This window comes from Petaurus breviceps, unplaced genomic scaffold (assembly GCF_028583685.1).
Source record: "Petaurus breviceps papuanus isolate PSGF00001 unplaced genomic scaffold, PetGlider_PUasm1.0 64, whole genome shotgun sequence".
Taxonomy (NCBI): Eukaryota; Metazoa; Chordata; class Mammalia; order Diprotodontia; family Petauridae; genus Petaurus; species Petaurus breviceps.
In genome coordinates, this window is record NW_027186428.1 from 6,813,741 (window position 1) to 6,839,220 (window position 25,480).

A 25,480-nucleotide genomic window follows, 5' to 3' on the forward strand; every position below is an offset into this window, starting at 1 on the left:
TGTACTGTTACCCTTCATATAGTCGAAAATTCAAACAAACTAGACTATGTTTCTGTCATGTCCTCTTCTCATTTCTCTGTACCTTTGCTCACCTGATCCCCAATACCTGGAACAGATTCCCTTCCCCCCCTTTTATTGAAGTCCAATCTCAGGTAACTTCTGGATTAAACCCCTTCTTAGACCCCCCTGCCCTATCTTCTGAGATGATAGTGATTTTCCCCCCAAAACTCTTCCTTGTACTTGTCTCATTTCCCCCTTGAATCAATTATTTGTGCACTTATCCTCCATCTTATACTGTAAGCTGCCTGCAACAAGGCCTGTATCATCTCTATTTTTCTATCTCCAGTATTAAAAGTGCAAACAGAAAGCATGTTTTTTGAATAAATGGTTTGAGGGTTATACCTAAAGGACATCCCCCAACTGTGGCTGCTGGAAACAAAGCAAAAGGAGTGCTCATTTGATAGATTTGGGGGGCCCTGACCTAAAGAGCTTTCTTTAGTCACTGAGTGCAGATCAGTGTGAGCCTACCAGTTGTTTTTAGTCTTATGACTGGCAGTTCTTCCCGCAGCTCCAGAGAGGGTAGGGCCTTTTAAAAAGAAGTGTCTTTCAGGACAGTTTAGAATTTTTCTGGATTGTATTCCAAGGTATTTGGATTCTGCAGATGAGCGTTTAGTAGATATTTGTTCTCTTTAATGGGTAAAAAAGCTTCTGGGAAAATGTCCTTTTTACTAAAATGACCAACCTAATAACAGCTAAGGAAATATCAGTTACCTGTCATCCATGAACAAATTAAGCACTCTTTAAGGATCGCTGATTTTGCAAACAAGTGAGAACCACCTTTGTGAAACAATGTATATAAATCCAACTCCTAATAATCATATTGGGCCATATTACACATCACAGTCAGCATTATCCATTATCTTTCAAATTCATCTTGAGGGGATGTCAGGTATCTTATCTTTCTAGACCCCAGAAAACAATGGAGAAAACTGGATACAAACCATCTCAAGCCTATTTGAACCAAGTAAAGCCCTTAGCGATTTGCAATCTTTTGTAATATACTGACTCCTTTTCAGCTGCTTACAAATATGCCCAAATCTTTTACTTGATTCAATGGCCCCCTAAAAATATTATCACATGGTTCTTTTAAATGGCCAAATTCCTTGAAAAAGCTATCTACACTCATTACCTTCACTTTTCATCTCCTATTCACTTCTCAATCCTTTAGTCTGGCTTCCAATCTGATTACACAATTGAAAGTGCTCTTTCCATAATGGCCAAGTCTCCTATCAAATTGCATTCTTCCAGTTTCCAAGTTGCACAACCAAGAGTAATCCTCAATTCCCTCTTTCCTACTTCATAGTCATCGATCTAATCAGTCACCAAGCCTTGCTGATTTTATCTCGTATCCATCTTCTTCTCTCTGCTCATCTGGTTACCAGCCTGGTTCAGACTTTTATCATCTCTTGCCTAAACTGTAAGGCAACAGCCTCCCAATTGGTTTTCATGCTTGTAGTCTCTTCTCCAATTCATCTTTCACACAGCAGTCAAATTAATATTCCTAAAGCACATGTCTGATCATGTCACTTCCCTGCAAAAGAAGCTACAAAGACTTTTGGGGTTCTAGAATAAAATGCAAACCCCATGGTTTGGCTTTTATATCTCTCCACAATCTGGCTACAATCTTTTTGAGTTTATTGCAAATAATCCTACAGTCTAGTTATATGGGCCCACTTTCTTTTCCCTGTACACATTGCATCTCCCACTTCCATGCCTTTGCATAGACTGTCCCACATGGGTCAGAAGGCACTCCCTCCTTGCCTCTACCTGATGGAATCCTTGGCTTCTTTCAAGGTTTCCTGTAGGGCAGGCCCAACCAAATCCCCACTTCCCATCCCTCAGTTGCTAAGACCTACACCCAGAAATTACTAAGTAAATATGTTGTATTTAATTTTCTGCTAATTCTCCCCAAAATTCCTTGAGAATAAGGCCTGTTCTTTTATCCCTTGTACACAGCATAGTGTCCAACTTACAGTAGACAATAAATGTTGCTGAATGGATGGTACCTGTAAAGGAAGGAAAGGTTAGCATATGAGGGACATCCCAGGTGAGGGTTCTGGAATATTTTACCCAATGTAATTTTTTTATTTCAAAGATAAAAAGCCGGAAGGAAAAACGTGCACTATTACAGTCTATAAAATGTGATATTTATTACATATGCAAACTATCTTTATACAGTCTTCTTCTATTGGTGCCCCAAGTTGCAGGGAACCAATGTTGCACTTCCCTCTGTGTTGCTTATTTGTCTTCTTCAAAGTCAGTTGGCTTCTTCCTCTTTGATTTCTCAAACTCCTGAGTTCCCCAAGTATAGAGTAAGTAAAAGCCTATAAATGCTTTAAGAACCAAAACCAAGGAAAAGTAGTAAGCATACACATTGGACTATCAGATTAGCAACACTACACCAGACTAGGTCTTTCACTTTTGTTAAAGTATCAGAGTGATTACCTCTATGCCTATAGCCTCCACCAACCATTCCTAGAGCTAAAAGGTATCACGGAAGGTCACACTGCATCCACATTACAGGGAGCTAAAATATTTTTTATCCAGTCCTGTCTGACTGCTTGTAAACCCTATTTGGGGTTTTCTTGGCAAGGACACTGGGATGGTTTGCCATTTCCTTCTCCAATTCATTTTACAAATAAGGAAACTAAGGCAAACAGGGTTAAGTGACTTGCCCAGGGTCACACGGCTATTAAGTGTCTGAGGCCAGATCTGAACTCCCAGGTCCAGCACTCTGCCACCTGGCCGCCTCAATTGGTATCAAATTGCTTGCCTTCTTAAAGAAGTGGGAGAGGCAGGAGGAAGGGAATTTGGAACTCAAAATTTTTAAAAATGAATATTAAAAAATTTACATGTAATTGGGAAATATTTAAGAAAATAAAACATGTATTAATAATAAATGAATAGCAACTAAGCACCACTGTGCTAAGCTAGGATCAAGTTCATCTTTTCTAGGCCAGATACCATACAAATTCATTTCAAAGACTCATCACCTACTCCCACCCTCCTATTTCACATTAAGTAGTCTCAAGACCTGGGTTCAAACCTAGGGTTTACCATTTATTAGCATGTAATTATGGGAAAATTATTTCACCTCTGAGAGCCTAATCTGAAAAATGGGGATATCTACCAACCTCACAAGGTTGCTGTAGGTAAAGCTCATGGTAAACCACACATCCCTATATAGATATAGGCTATTATTACTGTCGGTTCACCCTGAATATGCCACTTACATTGATTTAAAGTTTCCTGCATGTTGAATACAAGCCCTTTCAGGCTGTAATTTTATACACTCTAAGAAAGTCGAAGAAAACCGGGATTTTATAGCTCTAATAACCATGCCACCCAGTGAACAGCGGTGAGCTGTGCGTCATGAGCTCCTATGTCTATTGCAGGCGCTGGACCCTGCCTCTTTTTTGGGGTCCCTCTGGGGCCTGGCTTTCCAGGGGTCACTCTAAATTCTAGGCTTCTTGGTCTACCCAAGACCCCAAGCTCTGGAGGTCAAGCCCAAGAAGCGGGGAGTCAGAGGGGGGTCTGGACCCTGGAGGGCACCCCTACACTCCCGCCCCATAGGCCAGGCCCAAACCGCACTTACGGGGGGCGACCCGCAGGATGGAGTCCTGCGTCCTGCGGAACACATTCGGGATGCCCTTCGTGAAGTAGTTGGGGAAGGCTCTCTGCTCGAACGGGGACAGGCTGTAGGAGATGATGTGTCTCACCCGGACCAGGTTCCCGAACTCGCGGCCCATCTTCGCGGCGTCTCAGATCCCTGCAGGAGCAGACACACAGTTACTGGTGAGGGCAGAAGCTGCGAGATCCGAGGGTGCCCTTCAGAAAGTCCCGCTGGGGCCTCCCCGCCCCGCGGTCCCCCCACCAGTCTCACCCGATTCAGGACGCTTCGTCCTCGGAAGAATGCAGGTCGTGCCCCGGGGCCCTTACATTTCCGGGGCAAGCTAGCGGGTTGGATGACAACTTCCGGAAGAGACCATGTTGCTGTTCTCGCGGGGGGAAGGGAATGCCTCTCCCATCTCTGAGAAGAAATGCACGGACCCAATGGAGACTTCGAAGTCTGGCTGAGAGAGGGACCCGGCCTCGAAATGGAGCCGGCCGTGGGCACGAGAGGCCGCCAGTGATGGGCTGGGCTGACTGCTCACGAGGGAGCCGAGACCCCTTCTCCTGGAGCTGCCCCTTTCTTCCCTCTTAACTGGGAGATCCTCTTGCTGTGTCCCCATTTCTGGATCCTTCTCCCTAATGCCGAGAAATAAATAAAACTTTTTCTGTATCATTCATTCACTCACTCACTCATTCATGCATTCGTTCACTCCATTCATTCACTCAGGGTCCCACTGTCCCAGACCGAATTTAAACTCCGGAATCGGAGTCTTTCTGACTGCAGGCTCTGCGCTCTGTTCGCTATGGCGCCACCTGGCGGAACTTAACGTTTTGTGGTGGAGGGAGACCACACGTAGAGAAATAAATACAACATAGGTACAAGGCAAAGGAAAAGAGGAAAGCACTGGGGGTGGGGGCAGAAGCAGCACGATGTAGTGGGTAGAGTTCTGGACTTGGATTTTTCTGCGTTTGATTCCCTTCTCTGGCACTGACTGTGTGTGACCCTTTACCTCCTTTGGTCTCAGTTTCTTTATCTCTAAGATCAGCAAGTTGGCTTGGATGAACTCTAAGGTGCCTCCATATAGTTTTCCATCTATAGAAGATAACACTTTCTTTTTTTGCTTTTTTTGGAGGGAGGAAGGCAGGGCAATTGGGGTTAAGAGACTTGCCCAAGGTCACACGGCTATCTGAGGCCACACCTGAACTCAGGTCCTCCTGACTCCAGGGCCATTTCGCCACCTAGCCGCCCCAGAAGACAACATTTTCATTGCATCTGGAAGGAAAGGAGGAGGGAGTGAAATTGAGGAGTCTTGTGGATTCTACCCTCTCAATATTCCTATGACTCCTTTCCACTCCAAGGGCTATAGAGAGGAAGAGAGACAATGAATAAGCATTTACTATGTTCTAAGCTTGCCGCTAGGTGGTTCAATGGATAGATAGCTGGGCCTGGAGTCAGGAAGACCCTGAGTTCAAATATAACCTCAGACACTCACCCTGGGCAAATAACTTAATCTTTTTTTGCCTCAGTTTCCTCATCTGTAAAATGAGCTGAAGCAGGAAATGGCAAATGCTTCCAGTATCTTTGCCAAGAAAACCCCAAAAGAGGTTATTGAAAATGACTGAAAAACTATGTTCTTGGAGTAGGGAAAAACCTTCAGTCTTGAGGCCCTCTAGGTCCTCAAGTGTGGCCCTTTGACTTTTAGTCATGTGGCCTCCAGGCCGAAGGCTCCCCACCCCTGTCTAAGCAATGGCCTAAGTGGAGAGGGAAGGGAGGAGTAAACAAATACAGTTTTCATTAAAAGGGTATTAGGAAGGGGTGGGGTGAGGAACACATGGGGGAGAGCAGGGTGAAGAGATTGCTTCAAAGTGCTGTGGGGTCCTGGGACTTGTCAAGATAAAGGCAAAGCTCACCTGTCAGAGTTGGAGGAATCCAGTGGTGGAGTGCAGTGATAGAGGTGGCACAAGATGGCTAGAGAGGAGATGGCTGAGAAGTGTCTGGGCCCACTCTGCCAACCCCTCTTAGCAATACAAGACAAACCACCTACCATCGGGGCCTGGGGCCTGGACTCAAAGTTTGAGTCCCAATTTATAGCAGGATGGAACACCTGCAGGCAGAAGCCTCCCTTCCTAATATGGAGGGCTTAAAGCTGGGATCACTCATAGACATGAAAGGGCAACCCCTTTCACAACATCATTATTCTTAGATCTTGAGATAGTTTTCATAGTTGGTATTTCTTGAGACAAAACTTCTTGGGTCAAGGTGGGGGTGTGTGTCATTTTTTTCAAGTCGTAAGGATCATTGGCTACCTTATGGGGCACAGAACCAGGATGCAGTATGTGGTAGTGACAAGGACTGGGAAATAAGGGGAGATAAATTCCTTAGTGAACACCTGGTGCTGATCCAAGTAATATACTTTGTGAGAGGGTGAGATCATTACAGGGTACAAAGGATTATTGTTATGCCAAACTCAGGGAGCAGCCTACTTGCTGGGCTTTAGCTCTAGAAAACTGGGTATCTCCAAAATATTTGACACATGTAATGCTGGGATTTTTTGTGAGAATATTCCACACATACACACTTCAAGGCTAGCTTTTCCAAGCAATATTCCACAGAAGACTGTATCTTTACAATCACATCATTGACTATAGGAACGCTTGGTGTTGCTTTCCCCCCTCCCTATGAATAAGTTGTATTGGAGAGCTGGAAGAGACAACTAGTGAGTACCCCCTCCTCCCAGGTCTAAGAAACTCTGTGAATCCAGACTCCTAAAACTACTTCGGAGTTTTTCACTCGTAATTACTCAGCAAAGCTCTGGTGACTCTCAGGGCCTTGAGACATCCACCAAGTCTTTATGAGCCAATAACCTTTTTTTTTTTAATTCATATTTTTATTATGTTCTTAAACAACACAAATTAGCATTTCCATGTAAACAGCAGAAGACAAAAAGAGTACTGTATATGAAACCATGAATCTCCGTTTCATACCACTTGCTTTTTAAAAAAAAGTATAACAAATTATACACATTACTTTAAAAACTGCACTTCTTATCTGTTTTCTTCTGAACTTCCTTCTTTATCTTCTGTGCATTTTAACTTTTCAAGTAACAAGTATTTTTAATTAATCCGTTCTCACACTCCCTTTGCCCTAATCGAGCACATTTTTTTTTTGGCTTTTTTTTGAAGGGCAATTGGGGTTAAGTGACTTTTGTCACTTTGTTTTTGTGTTAAGTGTCTGAGGCCAGATTTGAACTCAGTTCTTCCTGACTCCAGGGCTGGTGCTCTAGTCACTGTGCCACCTAGCCGCCCCTGAGCAAATATTTTAAGCTCCCTAAATACATGTCTATATGATCCAGCAAAACAAATTCCCATATTAGCCATTCTCAAAAATAGATGTCTCTCTCCATAGATGTATCATCTTTCTGTGAGGGAGTGAGTGATGTGTTTCATTTTCATTCTTTCAGATTCATGGTTTATGACTCTGTTGATCAGAGTTTTAAAGTCTTTCAAAGTTGTTTTTCTCTATAATGTTATCATTGGATAAATTGTTCTCTTAGTCTTTCTCATTTTTCTCTGGATCAGTTCATAAAGATATTCTTGATTTCCAGTGAAACTGTTCATTTAATTATTTCTTATGTTACAATAATATTCCATTACATTCATATATCAAATTTGTTAAGCCACTCCCCAATAGACTACCCCTTCCCTTTTATTTTTTATTTTTTTGCTTTTTGGTGGGCAATTGGTGTTAAGTAACTTGCCCAAGATCACATGGCTAGGTTGTGTGTGTGTGTGTTTTAAGTGTCTGAGGCCGGATCCAAACTCAGGTCCTCCTGACTCCAGGGCCGGTGCTCTACTCACTGCGCCACCTATCCATCCCTACCCCTTCCCTTTTAGTTAGTGAAAAGAGCTGCTATGAATATTTTTGTCCATGTATATCCTTTTTCTCTTTTTTTTGGTTTCCTTGGGGTATAAATCTAACAATAGTATATTTGGGTCAAAGGGTATGCATAGATTAATAAAATTCTGGACATAGTTCCAAATTACTTTCAAGAATGGTTAGACCTATTCACAGCTTCTCCAACAGTATCCTAGGAAAAGGGAAGAAAACAAGCACTTACATGGCCCCTACTATGTGCTACACACTGTGCTAAGTAAGCATTTTACAAATATCTTATCTGAAACTCACAGCAACCTTTTGAAGTAGGTGCCATTACTACCCCTATTTTACAGTTGAGGAAACTGATGCAAACAGATTAAGTGACAAGTCTAAAGTCACGCAGCTACTAAGTGTCTGAGGTTAGATTTGAATTCAGGTCTTCCTGACTCTAGCCCCAGTGCTTTGTGCACTATGGTACCACCTATCTGTCTCACTAGTATACTTGTTTTCCCATAGGCCCTCTAACACTTGACATTTTTCTCTTTTGTAATCATCTTTGCTGGTCAGATAAATGTGATATGGAACCTCAAAATTGATGTAATATGCATTTCTCTAATTATTAGTGATTTATAGCTTTTTTTTTTCATAGCACGATCAGATCCTGTATTTTTTTTTCCTTTGAAAATTCCCTATTTATATCCTTTGACTGTTTAGCTATGGCTCTTATTCCTATAATTTTAAATGAGTTCCTTATATATCTTGGATATGAGACTTTTATCAGAGAAACTTGCTGCAGAGAATTTTTTTCAGCTATCTATTTCCCTTATATTAGTCAATAAATAAATATTTCTTAAGCACCTACAATGTGCAAGACAGTGTACTAAGCTCTAGAGATACAAAAAAAAAAAGCAAAAGATAGCTTTACTGTCTAGGAGCTTACAATCTGACTGGGAAGACAGCATGCAAACAAATATATGCTAAACAAGCTATATTCAAGAGAAATAGGAAATAATAGATGGAAGTCACTAAATTTTGGCTACATTAGATTTATCTGTGCAAAAACTTTTAAATTTCTTATAATCAACACTGTCCATTTTATCTTGTGTGATCCCATTACATGTTTAATGATGAACCCTATTCTTAGATGGAGAAGGTAATTTTTTCCTTGCTGCTCTAATTTGTTTGTGAGGCAACCTTTCATATCTAGGTCATATATTCATGTGGGGTTATATAATAAAAAAATGTCTGTTTTGGGGCGGCTAGGTGGCACAGTGAATAGAGCACCAGCCCTGGAGTTAGGAGGACCTGAGTTCAAATCCCACCTCAGACACTTAACACAAAAACTAGCCATGTGACCTTGGGCAAGTCACTTAACCCCAATTGCCCTCCAAAAAGCAAAAAAAAAAAAGTCTGTTTTATCTTATGTGATTCTATCATTTAGCCAAAAAATAATTACTTGCTTGCTCTTCTAATTTGATGATGATGCGACTTTTTGTATCTACCTTTTGCACATTAAAAAAAAAATGTTTCATTGGTCTCTTTTTTTGGCATCACTATTGCTAATCTTCCAGCTTCCCTACATTTTCCCTCCAATCTCCCCACAATTAAACAACAAAAAGAAAGAGAAGCAAAATTTAATCCATATAGTGGCCATGTCCAAAAATGTATGTCCCATTCTACACATAGACTCAGGAGGTAGGTAATAATATTCGTCATAGATTCTAAGACTTGCAAAATTCTTTTTCTTTACAATGTTTTTGTTTTTGTAAAAATTGTTCTCTTGGTTCTACTCACTTCACTCTGTAACAGTTCATGCTACTCAGGATTCTCTGAAATCATTTTTCATTATTTCTTTTGGTACAATAATATTCCCATATATTCACATGCCATAATTTGTTCTGCTGTTCTTCAATGGTCTAGGAAGCAATCTAAGGCACCTCATTCCTTCCCCTCCTTTAAATTTCCCTTTCCGGATCAAGAAATTTGTTTGCTTGTCATTGTTCCTCTGGGTTATTAATCTCTTCCTCCTTATTCCCATTTGTTGAGTTTGTTATATTTTGGTGTAGTTTTGATAGATTTTTATATAATTTCCCAAACTGTTGAATTTCTTATATTTTTACACCAAAATATGTGAATGTATTCAACCTTATATTGTTCATTTCCAATAAGAGTGAGGTTCATTTGATGTCCATTCCCCCATCCCTTTGTCCAGGTCTTTATAATTTTTTCTCGTGTACCTCAATAATGAGAATTAGAATGTTTTACCTTATTTTTCCTCTTTTCTACACTAGTGTATTCATTTATCCCTTCTTTTCCTTCCCCACTTTAAACTCTTAGCATGGAATCAGTCCACCCCCAGGAATTCTATTTTTCTTATTTAACTCTCTCAATACCCTTTGAAGACCTTAAGGCATTGTAAAGAAACTTGTTTCTCCTCTCCCTCTTCAAATATCAACACTAGATCATCATATGGCATCTTCCAATTGCTTAAATAAATTTATCTTTCTGGTTTTCTCTGAACTCTTGCCTTTGTATTTCAAGGCTGTATTTTTAGCTCTGATCTTTTCTTTTGTTTTTTCTTTTTCTATTTTTTCTGTAATAGCATTTTCCCCACTTACACGTAAAATAGTTTTTAACATTAATTTTTGTAAAATTTTGAGTTCCAAATTTTTCTCCCTCCTCTCTCCCCTTCCAAAGACACCTAGCAATCTAAGTTACACATATTCAATCATGTTAAACTTATTTCCACATTAGTCATGTTGTGAAAGAAGAATCAGAACAAAAGGGAAAAACCAGGAGAAAGAAAATAACTAAAAACAAGTGAAAATAGTCTGCTTCAATCTGCATTCAGAATCCATAGTTCTTTCTCTGGATGTGGATAGCATTTTCCATCATGAGTCTTTTGGAATTGTCTTGGATCATTGTATGAAAAAACAGCCCTGATCTTTTCATCAGAAAATACTTGAAAGTGGTGGCTAGGTGGCACAGTGAATAGAGCACCAGCCCTGGAGTCAGGAGGACCTGAGTTCAAATCTGACCTCAGACACTTAACAAAAAAAAAAACTAACCTGTGACCTTGGGCAAGTCACTTAACCCCAATTACCCTCCAAAAAGAAAAGAAAAAAAAAGAAAATACTTGAAAATACTTCTATTAAAAAGTGAGCTCCTTTAAGGAAGGAACCAGGTTTTTGCCTTTCTCAGCACTCCAGTGCTGAGCACAGTCCCTGGCACATAGCATTATGCATAGCAAAGCACCAGACATTAATAAATGTTTTATGACTGACTAGTCCAAAAAAAAAAAGCAGTGACTCCTCTCTCTGCAATTACTTTTAATTTCCAAATCCTGGTTGCTAGAATCAGCCTAGGGCAGGGGAGGGGAAACTACTACCTTTAGGCTGCATGTGGCAGCCTGGGTACAGCCTTTTGATTGAGCCCAAGTTTTACAGAACAAATCCTTTTATTAAGGGGATTTATTCTGTGAAGTTTGGATTCAGTCAAAGGGTCAAACCTGAGGACCTAGGGGGCCACATGTGGCCTCAAGACTGAAGGTTCCCCATCCCTGGCCTAGGGACTGTTTGGGCAAGTCAAGATAGGGTCCATGTGATTTGAATTATCTATTTTACCTTTTCTAACCTTGTCTTTCTACGTCCCACCCCTTCATCTTTAAATTCTTACTGTTCTCATACCCTGGAAGTATGTATTTCAATGTGCCATGATGTAGGTTCTGGCCAAAACCCATCACACCTTCTAATCCTATCAAGCTGATGGGACAAATTGGCAAGTTTGGTTGGAGCATGGTTAGCATAAAGGGAAATAATATGCAATAAGTCTGGAAATGTAAGCTGGAGTCAGATTGTAAATGACTTAAAATGACCCAAAGGGGAGTTTACATTTTATTACCTAGAGGCTGGAGGAAACCATTAGAGTTCATTAAGTAGGAAGGGACAGGGTCAGATCTGTGCTTTACAAATGTCAACTTGGCAGCCGTGCTGGGAATGAGTTGGAGAGGAAAAAGATTTGATGGATGGAAATCAATTAGGAGACTACTGCAGTATTCCAGGTGGAAAGTGATGAGGGCCTGAACCAAGATGGTGATGGGACAAATGGAGAGAAGGGCTAGATATGGGGGATGTTGTGGAGACGGGAATGACAAAATTCTCAACTGAGTATAGCTGTGGGGGTAAGGCAAGGGTCGGTTTCAAGGATGAGTGATCCTTCGTCTGGAAGGATGATGTAGGCCTCAACAGAAATAGGAATGTTAGAAAGAGGGAAAGAGTTTTTTTGGGGAAAGATTACAAATTATCTTTTGATATTTTGGGTATGAGATAACTACTGAATGTCCAACTGGAAATATCCAGTTGGTAGTAGAAGGACTGGTGCTCAGTAGGGTTGATTATGTAGATATGGAAGTCATCTGTAGACAGATGAGAGTTAAACACATGAAAGATGATGAAATCATCAAGAAAGTATAGAGAAAACTGAGCCCAGGACAGAGTTGTGGAGGGCATCCATGGTTAGGGGGCCGAAAACTGAACAATGATCTGAGAAAGAGCAGGCATGTAAGTAAGAGAAGAACCATTAGGGCAGAGTCTTGAAAATTTAGTGCTGAGGAAATATCTAGGAGAATGGGTAGGCCACCAGTTTAAATGCTGCAGAGAGGTTAAAAAAAAAAGTGAAAATTGAGAAAAGGCCATTAGATTTGGCAATTAAGAGACAATCAGTAATTTGGAGAAAGCAGTTGCAGCAGAATGAAGCCGGAAGGTTATAAAGGGCTGAGAAGTAAGAAGAAAGGCTTAGCAGTGTAGAAGGCTTTTTTGTCGTCCTGGGTGTGGTGGCCCTCTCTCTGTCACAGCATTTTATGATTATGTAAATATTGATACAGCTCAATTTGATTCAGAATTTTCATCATATTAAAATACAATTAAAATAATTAAATTAAACATGCAGTCCCAAGCTTTATACTACCTACAAATGTAGGGGTTGAAATCAGAATTTCATTGATTTAAAGACAAATAAATCTACTTGCCTGTGAAGGGTCATGATTATAATTTTTTCTGAGCTTGGCAGTCAATGAACTTAAAGATTCTGACAATATACCACAATTTTTTCGGTCTAAGTAATGCGTAAACTGGTTCCATGTTTAGTAGTATTGGAGTGTAAGGTTTGCCTTCTAGAAGTTAATTTTTTTTTTCAGAGTAGCACTGGATATCTCAAACTTTAATGTAAGCTCTTAGAGGTGTTCCTTGACTCATTTTCAAAAATATACTGTCTCTGGCCTCCTCCAAACCATTGTACCAAGAACATAAATACTCAACTTCATTCAAGACTGTCAGGAGAAAATTCTTCCAAGGGACATTCATCACCATTCAGATGCCAGAACATAGCCTTTGGTTTAGTTCTGCTATCTTGCAGTCAAGCCTTTCCAAAACCAGAAAATCTGTAGCTGAATATCCAAATACCAAAAGGGCAGTCACAAATTTCAAAAGGAGTCAAAGATAAACGTGGAAAAGGAGCCAAAACATTAAGCCTCTTACATAATCTCACTGGCCACCAAATCAAGCTATCACACATTACAAAGAACGGTTCTGGGCTAAATCTCCCGGGAAAATGAAGGCACCTAATACATCTTTGCTTTTTTGAAAGTCGGTGAAGTGACTTTTCTGGCCTGCATGTTAACATTAAATAGAGCGGATCCCCACAGCTGGGCGCCCTTGTCATCTAACCTCTCCCCCCTCCCCCTTAACCTTTTTAAAGAGCAGATACAACCTCTCAGTGCTTTAGAGAGTAAGCTGGCGTGGGGAGACGTGGGCCTTGTTAAATATCCCCAAGCTATGGAAGTGACCAGCACATTTATCATCTACTTTTGCTGCTTAGCCTGGATAATTTCCTCCCTTAGCCTGGGGTCTCAAACCCTTGAGGATGAAGCTGGATCTTTAACAAGTGGGGAAACGTCCCTTGAGGGTAAGCCTCAGCCTGGTGATCAGCCTCTAGATGGAGGAGATAGCCCCAGTCTCCTTCCACCCCTCCTCAATTTCTTAGTCAACCGCCCACTTCCTTCGGAACCGAGATTACATCCTGACTCTAGAGCTCTGCGTTATATGAAGAGGCTTTATAAGGCATGTGCCACCAAGGAAGGAATTCCAAAATCTGACCGAAGTCACCTCTACAATACTGTCCGTCTATTCACACCAAGCGCACAGCACCAACAGCGCTCTTGGGACCAAGTCACAGGTATACAGCAGCAAACCCTCTCAGGGTGCGACTAGGGGAGGTGAGAAGGTGTTCTAGAAAGGCAGATGAAAAGGAGAGTGATCGAACCATTTCATCCGAGTGCTGGATTCAGATGTTAATTGTGCAATTTTGTATAGAATGTGTATATTTGTTCAGTAAGATTCAAATACAGGAATTTCTAACACCTGTTTTTCTATTAAAAGATTTCTTTTATCCTTTAAAAAAATTTTCCTATGCCAAGATAGGCTGGAATAATAAGCTTTTGTTTTTAAGCAAAGAAATCCATTTCAATAGCAAAACAAATTAGATAAAGTATACAAAAGAGAATATAGCTTTTAAAGTCAATGGAAACTGTAGGGCTCATCTAGTCTTTTCTCCCCACCTTTCTGGTTTCACTTCGTGTGAGGATAATCTCTACCTCTTGAATCTCACAGTCTGATTGTTTTAACTGAGCACCAAAGGTGTCAGAAATTTTTCTTGGTGATAAGCTAGCAAGTGTTTTGAGAATGAATATACTAAGAAATGTCTTTTACCTTGTCACTATTGTGTAAGGCCATTTTGAAGAAATTCGATTTCCCCTTCCTTCCTTTATCTGGAGGGAAAACCCCAGAGTATAGGAAGTGTTAACTTCTGCTATTCTTGCTATTAGGTTGTCCATCTGACTTGATTTCTAAATGTTCTGCCTCATTTATATTGAAGCACCTGTGGTGGCTTTTTTTTTTTTTTTAGGAGTTCTGCAATCAATGGATCTGCTGTTTAACCTGGATCCTATTACTGCCCCTGAACACTTACTCAAGTCTGTTTTACTATACTCTTTGAAAAACTCCGTTTCTTTTTCTTCCACCACTAAGTGTATGTGCTACCTAGTTGTAAAGGAACTTGAATGTTCTGGCTCATCTTGTTTCAGGTCTCCACAGTCCTTGACTTTTAATTTACAGTTTGAATTTAGAAAAAATCATAAGTGGATTGAAATAGATGTGACCACTTTGCTTCAGCCGATAGTTGCCTCCAACAAGAGAAATATCCATGTAACTGTGAATTTTACTTGTCTCAAAGATCAACAGAATCCATTGCAGGACGAGTTATTTGACACGACCATGTCAACGACCCCATCACTATTAGTATATCTGAATGACACAAGTTCTCAGGCTTACCACAGATGGAATTCCCTTAAGCACAAAAGAAGGGACCAACTGTTACCCAACAAGAGAGATCTGTTTTTCTATCATATGGAAGAACTGACTCGGAGCCTGAAATCTTCCAGTCACCAAAGAGATGAAGGAATTGGAGACCCCAAAATGCCAGTTTCTAACAACCTGAGTAAATATTTCAAACAATTTCTGTTTCCTGAGAATGAGTGTGAGCTCCATGACTTTAAACTGAGTTTTAGCCAGTTAAAGTGGGACAGCTGGATTGTGGCACCACACAGCTATAATCCTCAATACTGCAAAGGTGACTGTCCCAGGCTCGTTAGGCATCGGTATGGTTCTCCTGTCCATACTATGGTGCAAAACATAATCTATGAGAAGCTAGATTCCTCCATCCCAAGACCTTCCTGTGTGCCTGCTAAATACAGCCCGTTGAGTATCTTAACTATTGAGCCTGATGGCTCTATTGCTTATAAAGAATACGAAGACATGATAGCAACAAAATGTACTTGTCGTTAGCATATTGTCTTGGGGGAATAAAACCAAAAGCCTAGAACTTTAGGGCAACATTCATGCCATTGTCCAGCTGGATCTTCAGGAAGGCTTCATACAGTAAACTTTGGATACACTGATGTCTAGTTCTACATGAAATATACTGGGTAGACTTAGCATATTCTGACAAATATCATTGTAATAAGTAGGTTTTGGAGCACTATTGAATCTTTTTTTTAAATTTCAAATCTAATATATATTTTGGAGTTCTTAATATGCCTGGAGGAAGTGAATTTTTGTTTAAATAAGTGATGCATTTGCTTCTGTTGAAGTAAAAAAAAGTGCATTAGTATAAATGTTAGCTAGAAGTGAAGACAAAAAAATTTGATAAGACAAAATGCTATAGTCTTGATGAAAAAAATAAATAGTTGTCAATAGCATATATCTTCTATATGATTTTTGTGAAACCTTTAAGAATTTTTTTCATAATGGATATTTGGTGGAATAGTGTTTGGGGTAGGGATGGGCAGAGAAGGGTGCCAATGGATAGGTCTTGGTAATTAAGTGGATGGGGGGGGGCAGGGCAAGTGGAGAGCATAGAGGATTAAATTATATTCTTCTAGAGAAGGTCTAAATACCTATATATTCTTATACCTGTAATTTTTTCCTCCATACTGCTTGCATTGTGTTACTATGATGGAACATTGGGTAGCAAAGAGCTCAAGAACTAAAATCCCAGTACAGTTTGTGGCACCTATTGTTTAAAAAGTTTATTTACTAATCTAATTTTCTCTGGGGGCAATTATAAATTATGAATTTGATACATGCATCAAATTTGACTTTACATACAATCTAGGTTAGTACACATTAGAAGTAATGCATCTTCATTTTTTACACTAAAGACATTCATTTTCTCCTTAAACTTTAGTAGGAAATGAACTTTTCTAGAAAGAAAGGAAAACAGTGACAGCTGGTAGTTCAAGGATAAAGGTACATATTATCCTTGAATGTATTTACTTGGCACATTCCATCCAGATGATAGATATCACTTAATGTGATATGTTGGTCAAAAATACCAAGAAATAATGGGGCATGCTAAGAACACCTTTAAACTTCAGCTCTGGATTGCTTTTCTAAAAGTTTCTTAATTCAATTGCTATTTTTAGGGATTTAAAAAAACAACCACCATTTCTAAGTATATTCTCCCTACCCAATGGACTACGCCTAATAACAGTCTTTTTTTTTTTCTTAAAAGGGGTGTGTGTGGAGGGACGCCAATCAAAATATCATTTATATCTGACAAAATATTCTCCCCTTCAAGGAAGGGAGAAAGGTACATTTCCTCTACTTTTCACTGGGACTAACTTGCTCATAATTATATAGGATTACTTATCTTTTCCTTTGTGTCATGGTAGTTCAATAACACATTAATTGTACTAACAGTTTCAAGTGTAGTAGCAGCTCTATTTGCTCAAAGTTCCTGCAAACAACAAAACCTCTTTTTTTTTCTTTCTTTTTTTGTGTGTGTGAAGGGAACATGTGGAAATTATATGGGGGTGGGGGAAGGTCAATTGTCACCTGTGACTTTTGGAAGAAAATGTGACAAATTAATGGCCTGTTCAACTAAAATAAAGTATTTTAGATGTTTAAAAGGATGTTGCCCCTAAAACATAATTAGTTAGAGTTTGACTCTATATAGAAGGCAAGATGGCCTCCTAAGTTACTGCTTTGACCAATAAAAATAAACAATTGGGCAAGTTTAGAAATCTTACTCTCTAATACAATTAATGCTTTTTCTGTCAGCCTGCTGTCTGCAGGTGGTTTTACTGTCCTCAAGCATCTTAACAGTACAGAATGGTTTTAGGAATCTTATTTGCTGTTATGCAGGATAGCAATTATTAAACAAAAGCTTCATATTTTCAGCTGAGTGAGGGTCTCCTGGTTATATTAAATGAAACTGGCTTTATTAACTCATTTAATAAATAGTAACTTTCTTTACAGATCAAAAAATTGCCAGCTGATTAAAATGAGAATAGTTGAACCTAACTAGCTGTCTCCTTTGTCTTTTTGAAAGGATAGATAGGTACAGTTATTGCTTCTGGAAAGAGAAAAATCTGCTGCTAATATGGCAAAGCACTTTTTCTCTTTGAATTTGAATTTTGATCACAAAGTATGGTATGGAGTGATGTGTTCCACATACAGGTAGTGACGGGAGTAATTTTCAATAAGGGACTTTTCCCAACGCTTGAAGCACTATTACATACAATCTTATGGAGCTTTGCAAAAACCCTATGCCTTATTGCCTCCATTTTATAGATAAAAACCCCCTGAGATTCAGAGAAGTTAAGAGACTTGCTTGTGATCACAGCTCTCTGCTGACTGCAAATCCAACATTTCCCCAATATATTATACTACTATTCTTATTGGAAATTAAAATATTTGCAAGCCAAGGGAAATGTTGATCCAGTCATCAATATTAATGTGATATTTCCCAAAGATGTTCATGAAGTAGCTCCAAAATAGAATTAATCTTCTAGTCATACTCTTTATCAGTGATTCTCTCTCTCTTTTTTTTTTTTTGCCTTTTTGGAGGGCAGTTGGGGTTAAGTAACTTGCCCAATGTTACAGGGCTAGGTTTTTTTGTGTGTATGTGTGTGGGTGTTAAGTGTCTGAGGCTGGAACTGAACTCGGGTCCTTGGGCAAGTCACTTAACCCCAAATGCCCCTCCAAAAAAAAAAAAAGCAAAAAAACAAAAAAGAATAAGGGGAACTAGGTGGTACAATGGATAGAATGCTGGGCTTGGAATCAGAAAGACTCATTTTCCTAAATTCAAATCTGGCTTTAGGTACTAACTGTGTGACCTTGGGCAAGTTACTTAATCCTATTTGACTCAGTTTCTCAACTATAAAATGAGTCGAAGAGGGAAATAACTCCATTATTTTTGCCAAGAAAACCCCTAAATGGGATCATGAAGAGTTGGCCATGATTCAAACAACAATATAAACAAGAATTATAGGGGATGAGAAAGATGTAGATGAACTGGGACCTGTGTCCTTGGAGGGAGTACCCCACAACAAGGAGAACATGAATGCACTGAAATATTGAAAAGGAGCCATTATGACTTCTGTAGTTACTATTTTCATAATTCTTATCCAGGACTAGTTCCTGAGACTATATAGTGTTTTGTTTTGATTTGTTTATTTTTTAAACCTTAGAAACCCTTTTCTAAGAAGCATAGCAATGTGTAGAGGTTGAATTTTTTCTTCAAATTTTACTTTTGTTCTTTTACTATATTTTCCAAAAGTACCCTGAAAAAAGAAAACTCGGCAAAATAACCCAATATGATACAAAATAGCCGAATACAAAAACATTTGAATATTTCTCTTAAAAAACCCCAGTCAGACATTAAATGGAGATTTGAGGGAAGATAAGGGATCCCTACCAGAAAAGATGTTGATTCATATATAAGGTTTCACAGGAGTTTAATACAACTAGCAATTCCTTTCTAATTCAATGTCCTTTGTCCTTAAGTGTCCTTAAGTCTTTAACTCTTAATTTCTTTTTTTTCTTTTTGGAGGGGGGAAGGCAGGGCAATTGGGGCTAAGTGACTTGCCCAAGGTCACACAGCTAGTAAGTGTTAAGTGGCTGAGGATGGATTTGAACTCGGGTCCTCCTGACTCCAGGGCTGATGCTCTATTCACTGCACCAACTAGTTGCCCCCATCATCGTCTTTCATATTATTTTTATGAGGTGTTCTTTGACCCACTAGTTATTTAGAATTTCATTATCAAGTTTTTATTTTGGTATGGATCTTTTGTGCTCTCGTATTTACTTTTTTTATGGGTTGTAAAGGATATGTTTATTTTTTTCCTTTTTTGCATTTATTTCCAATATCTCTGTGTCTGAATATGTAGTCAGTTTTTGTAAAAGTTCCATATGGTGCCTAAGAAATGCATATATTCTTTAGAAGATGCCATGAGTCTCTTAGATCTAGTTTCTGCATTTTTTTCAATTCTCCACTTTTCCCCTTTTGTTTTTCTTTCTGTTAATTTGTCCCAATCTGAGAGACATTAAAATCTCCCTCCTATTGTTATTTTTCTTGCAATTCAGTTAATTTTCCCTTTGTTAAATGCTATTGACATTTAAAGCATATAAATTTAATGTTGCTTTGTTTATCTATAGTTATCTATAGTTTGTTATCTATAGTACCTTTCATTATAATTTCTTTGTCTCTATATTACCAGTTTTTGTTTTTATCTCACATTACAATTGTAACTCCTGCTTTTTTGTGTCAACCTGAACCATAGTAAGTTTTGTTCTATAGTGTCATATATTATTCTGTGTTTATCTTTGCTTTTTGGGAGGGGAGGGGGTGTAAGCAACAGATTGTGGAGTTTTGTTTTCTTATTTGATCTGCCATTCTTTTTAAAAAATTAATTGTATCAGCAACATTGTATGATTGTCAACTATGAATGAGTTAGCTCTTCCAGCAACATAAGAATCCAAGACAAGCACAAAGGGACTCATGATGGAAAATGCTATCCACATCCAGATAAAGAATTGATGGACTCTGGATATAGATCAAAGCAAATTTTTTCACTTTTTTGGGGAGTGTATTTTCTTTTTCCTTTTGATCTGTTTCTTCTTTCACAACTGTGACTAATAGGGAAATATGTTTTACATAATTGCACATATATAACCTAAAAAAATTTTTTTTACCTATTCACATTTCAAGTGATGAGAGTTAACTTTATATTTTCCTCCATTTATTTCTAATATTGCTTTTTTTCTGAACTAGTATTTTTGTTGGTTATTCTTCCTCTTTTAAGACAATACTTTGTCTCTGGTTATTTTTACTTAATCTGCCTAAAAGAGAACCCTATTTTCTTTTTGAGGGAAGAAGGCGGTGACTTGCCCAAGGTCACATAGTAAATGTCAGAGGTCCATCTGACTCCAGGACTGGCGCTCTATTCACTATGCCACCTAGGTGCCCCAAGAGAATTCTCTTCTTAAAGGCTCTCTTCCCTTCACCCTCAAGCCTCCTGTTTGTCACACTCTTTTCCCTAATTTTGGAGTTTTACTTTAACTTATTCATTTTTTTATTTTATTTAGTAAGTAGCTAATCAAAGTCTCTTCTCCTCTTTCCCCTTCATCTTCTTTTATTAGTTTTTCCGTACCTTTTTCTAAAGAGGTTTTTTTCTCCCTTGTTCTCTTCATTAATTCTCTTTCCTATCTATTCTAAATCCTTATTCTTTGATTTGTGGTCTTTATGTTCATTTATTCCTTATTTAGTCTTTTTGTGTTCCTCAAGGAATTAAAGCTTTAAAGTACCACTTTTCAGTTCCTTCTAAATTTCTGTTATTACCTTATATATCTTGCTCCTTCCTCCTTTTTTTCATTGTGCCACACCCTCAGAAGTATTAATTCCTCTAGGAGGTAGTGAGATTAGAAGAATTGCCTCATCATAGATATTTCCCTTTGTCCCTGATCATGTGTTTCAATTCTCCATCTTGCTTTCCTGATGATAATTATCTTTCATTTACCATTATCTCCTTTTTAGGTTCATGTTTTGCCATCCTTCTAGGAGCTTGTCGCCCCAAAGAGTTTTCATTTTCTCTTGAGGCACGATGTTGGCCACAGAGGCACAACACTAAATGGAGTGGTCTCTCTGAGCACCAAATCCCAGCAGATTATACCCTTTGTAAGGACCCTATAGTGTATAGCCCCTTACAGACTATTTCTCTCTCTCCTTTGGGGGTGTTCTTTAATGGGACACCTTTGAACCATGGAATCAAAATTTCCTTCTTTCTTTCTTACTGTTTCTAATCCCTCCCTTTACCACCTCACTCACTCCCCTGTAGTCCCTTGTCTTCCTAAGAGACTATAAGAATTATTTTCCCTTCATTTTTTACCACTTACTTGATTATGGCATATCACCTATTCTCTATCTTCTATGGTGCCTCTGCCCTTTTATGCTCTACAGCTTACACTGACTCACCTCTAGGGAAGGGAGGGGCTAAAGTTTAGAATGTTGGGTTTCAGGCCTAATCCTTGGCTGTTGCTTCTCCTATTTCTTTAAATTCTACTTTCATCTTTAATCCGTTTTGTACTTTGAAAAAGATATCTCTTCTTAGTCCATTTGTTTTTATTTTCTATTTTTAACCCAATACATGTTTTTCTGTGTTTTTTTTTATGGTTTTGTTTTGTTTTAATAGTCTTGATGGATGGGGTAATTTACTGTATTTCATTTCTTTGGTAGTTGTATTTATTTATCTTATTTTTGCAAATTGAACAACCAGCTTCTATTTTTTTTAAATTAATCAGCAAATCTTTATGAAGAACTTACTGAATATGGTGCTAAACACTGGGTATACAAATACAAGCAGAGAGAAAGACCCTCCAGAAGCTTGCATCCTAATATGAAAAGACATTTTATGAAAAGAAGTCGAAAAAGGGGATGGGAAGATAAAGGTACCTGGAGTAAGGGAATGGCAGAGAAAGTCTGGAGTGAAGCCTGGACACTCTCTTTAAGTGGAATTTCTGGGAGGAGTCTTCCAATCAGTGGGAGGGGTCACCTGGGCAGAGGGTACTTCCAATGTGTGAATTCCAGGACATCCAGGTCTAAGAAAAAGTCGAGAGTACACCATGGAGAGGAATGAAGAAAGAATACTTTGGATGCCTTTCTTCTATTTGCATGTCTTTTATTTTCCCCTTTATGACTAGTCTCGAGTTTGTAGAGTGTCATTTTGAGCTGGATTTGAGAAACTTTGTTTTTCAGAAGGTATTATTCTATTCTCTTCTGCTGTTTCTGTTGGGTACAGAATCGTTTTGTGTTATTTGAATCTCCTTTTCTTTATGTTTGAATGTATTTCTTCTGTTCACTTGCAGAATTTGTTGTTCCTTGTTGGACTAAACCATGTGTCTTAGAATTTGCAAGCCTATGTTTTTGTTGTTGTTTTTCCTGGTTGATCTGGATTCTTTTGACTGGTATTTTGTCTTTTATATTTAGAAGTTCTGGGCAATTTTATTGTATCAATTCTTGAATTATGGTGTTTAGGTCTTTTGGCTTTTCATGTTTTGGGAGACCTATGATCCTTGTCTCTATACAATTTGTCTTCCAGATCAATGTGCTTTGCTTGTATTCATGTGTTCTTTTTACACAACTTTTTACTTCTTTCAGATTATCTTTTACTTCAGTATAATGGTATTCTGAATCAGTTGCTCTCTATTTTACTTCTTTGGAGAGACTGACCACTGTGAGTTTCTTTATTCTAATTACTTCTGCTATGTAGGCCATTCATTCTGCCATTTTTTCCAATTTTAACTTTCTAAGATTCTGAGTTCTAGCTTGAGCCATTCCGGAACATATTACTGCACTTCCATGCTATTTTGGTAATCTTTAGAGTCCTGGTACAACCCACTGGATTAAACTGTAATTTGGAAAATGTTTAACAAAATAAATAAAAATGCAACAACACAGATAATGTTAATCTGTGGTTTTCCAAGTGAATGTGCAGGCTGTAGGGCTCCCTTTCCATTTGAGTTTCATATCACTGCTCTATCTCATCAGGTGTTGGTTCAATTTCCTTTGTCTCATAATATTTATTTAGAAGAACTTGCAGTTTAGATGTCTTGCTGGTCATCATCCTTTCTATTTCAATAACTTGCTTGCTGTTTGATCTAAATTTTAAATTGAAGTTTCTTTGTTAAGGTCTGTGGTAGTTATAGTCTTTTTTCCATATTTTTCTTATCACTTATTTTCTGATCCTTTCCCTTTTGGTGGTGAGTTCTGGGAATTGGACCTCACAGTTATCTCAGCCTCCTCTCTTCTTGAGGGATTTACTGGCTTCAGTCTCCTAGGGGAAGAAGACAGGTCCCAACTAGAAGCCATTCACCTGGTGTGAGGCCTGGTACAGTCTACACACATGTGGTGCTCCAGCCCAGTTCCTTCCCTTTTTAGTTGTCTGTCTGAGGGCAGCTGTAAGCAAACTACAGCCTCAGGAAAAAGAAGCTTCCTTTTTCCTGTACTTCTACCTTCTCCTTAAGTAGGTGAGCAGAGCTAAGGCCTGCCACTTATTGCCACAGAATGGTCAGATGAGGGCATCATGTGTTGGCAGACGGTATACCGAAGATGCAAGGAAACTGTGGAGTTGATCCCAGAGCAGAAATCTATTGGTTGGGTTGGTTACCCTACCAGAGTTTAGGAAAGGGAGTGCTGAGTGAACAAATTGGAGATTAATCTGTTCTCTGCTGTTAATATATGAGGCTGTTACCTCGTTAGGTTTCTTGTTGTCTTGGCCAGCAGAAACAGCTGCAATTGCTTTTACCTCTTACTCTTTAGACTGACTCAGAAGTATCTTTGTGTGATTTTTGTGGTGAGTCAACAGCTCCTTAGCTTTCTTCTTATGTGTAGGGAAAAGTCCCAACTCTGATGTGCTTCAGTGAGATTTCACTGGCTTTGTTTGCTTTTTAGGGATTCTAAGGCAGGGGTTGATTGGGAGACAAGGTCTTATCTGTTGCTTCTACTCCTAGATTTACACTTTGTGTTCTTTGAGCATTAAAATTTATTGAGGAAGTGAGGAAATAATAAAAAAGGGAGGAGGGCAAAGAGAAAGGCTGTGCCAACCATAACGAATGTATTGTTCACTGCTGCATAGAAATAGAGGTCTACTATCATGGCTTTGAATGGAATCTGCAAAACATTTTCCCAGAGCCAGCTTCATTTCCCTGGAAATTTGGAGAATGGTCCTCATGGTTCAGAGAATGCAAAATTATCAAAATGGCAGAACAAAGGTGCCATTGTGTTTGTTCATGGCCTGAATTTCTGACTTAATTTTTAATTTTCCTCTAGACCTAAAAACCTGATAACAATATACCCTGAATGAGATAACATATATGAAGTGTTTTGCAAACCTAAAAGCACTATAGGAGTGTTAGGTGATTGCAATATTTGAAAGATTGATATTTACTTAAGGGCTTTTGTTCAGTACTTCATACACTTAGGGTATCTTCCTTCAAGGAGATGGATCAGCAAACAAGTACCAAGGCTAAAATCTAGACACTGAAACTCTTTTAAGAATTACACATCTGTATGATTTCATGTTTATTAGAGGGAAGATATTTTTTTTAAAGCAAATGTTTTATTTTAAACCAGGAAATAGACTGCTTTCTTTCTTTTTTCTTCTCAGATGCTTAACATTTCTGGGACTATAAACTTCCAGACCGAATGGCTCATTAGTGAGAGTCTGGTCACTTCAAAAGACATTTGATATCTCCACTTGGCCCCCACCCAGAAATCTGGGCTTTTACTTCTCTTCCCTCATTGATGCAGTTTTTAAGAATCACTAATGAGAAAGATGTTGCTCTGAGGTAACCAATAATGCTGTAATGCTTGTAGGTAACCAATAATGAAGGGATCACAACTTTGGCTAAATATTTTTACTTACCAATTAAGTTCTCCTATTGAGGAAACAGTATCTTGGTTCCCAAATATTAATAAATGGATTCTAGTTGAGGTGGTTAAATTGTTGGAGATGAGAGTCCTTGCCTTGGGAATCTAGATTATGGGATCAATTTTCTTTGTTTTTAGAATTGTAAGGGATCTTAGAGGTCATCCAATCCAGTCCTCTCATTTAGTAGATGAAGAAGCTAAATCTCAGAGAGGGCAAGACTTGCCCTACACTGGTAGTGAGAACAAGTGTTTGAATTCAGGTGCCGTCTATTCAAGTTCAGTACTCTAGATTGAAGGAGAAGGAAGACAGGCCATCAGATACTGAGCCTTTCCCTGGGTAATGGTTGCTGGGCCTCCTTATTAAGTGGGAGCAAGGGAAGCTTGGATGGCCATTTACCCACTGTGTGACTCTGGGCAAGTCACTTAACTTCTGTCTGCTTGGGTTTCCTCAGCTGTAAAATTCAGATAATAATGATATTGCCCAGGGTGGATGTGAAGAGTAAATGATAAGATACAGTAAATAAGTTATAACAAAGAGATATGATATTAAATAATTATATGATATATTATATAATGCATGATATATATTTTATAACCTATAAGGTATAA

The 25,480-nt window shown here is 38.7% G+C and overlaps 2 protein-coding genes across 2 annotated transcripts; one reads left to right on the forward strand and one right to left on the reverse strand.

Moving 5' to 3' along the window:
• Positions 1 to 2,185: 2,185 nt before the first annotated feature.
• On the reverse strand, positions 2,186 to 4,097 carry UQCRQ (ubiquinol-cytochrome c reductase complex III subunit VII). The gene is made up of 3 exons (XM_069103848.1): positions 3,944 to 4,097; positions 3,656 to 3,829; positions 2,186 to 2,393 (listed from the first exon to the last, which is right to left on the reverse strand). Exons 2-3 carry the CDS (start codon positions 3,807 to 3,809, stop codon positions 2,299 to 2,301), a joined length of 249 nt encoding a protein of 82 aa, XP_068959949.1. The 5' UTR covers positions 3,810 to 3,829; positions 3,944 to 4,097; the 3' UTR covers positions 2,186 to 2,298.
• A 9,535-nt stretch (positions 4,098 to 13,632) lies between these two features.
• On the forward strand, positions 13,633 to 15,447 carry GDF9 (growth differentiation factor 9). The gene is made up of 2 exons (XM_069103716.1): positions 13,633 to 13,780; positions 14,510 to 15,447. The coding sequence occupies exons 1-2, from the start codon at positions 13,648 to 13,650 to the stop codon at positions 15,445 to 15,447; spliced, it is 1,071 nt and encodes a 356-aa protein (XP_068959817.1). The 5' UTR covers positions 13,633 to 13,647.
• Positions 15,448 to 25,480: the final 10,033 nt, after the last annotated feature.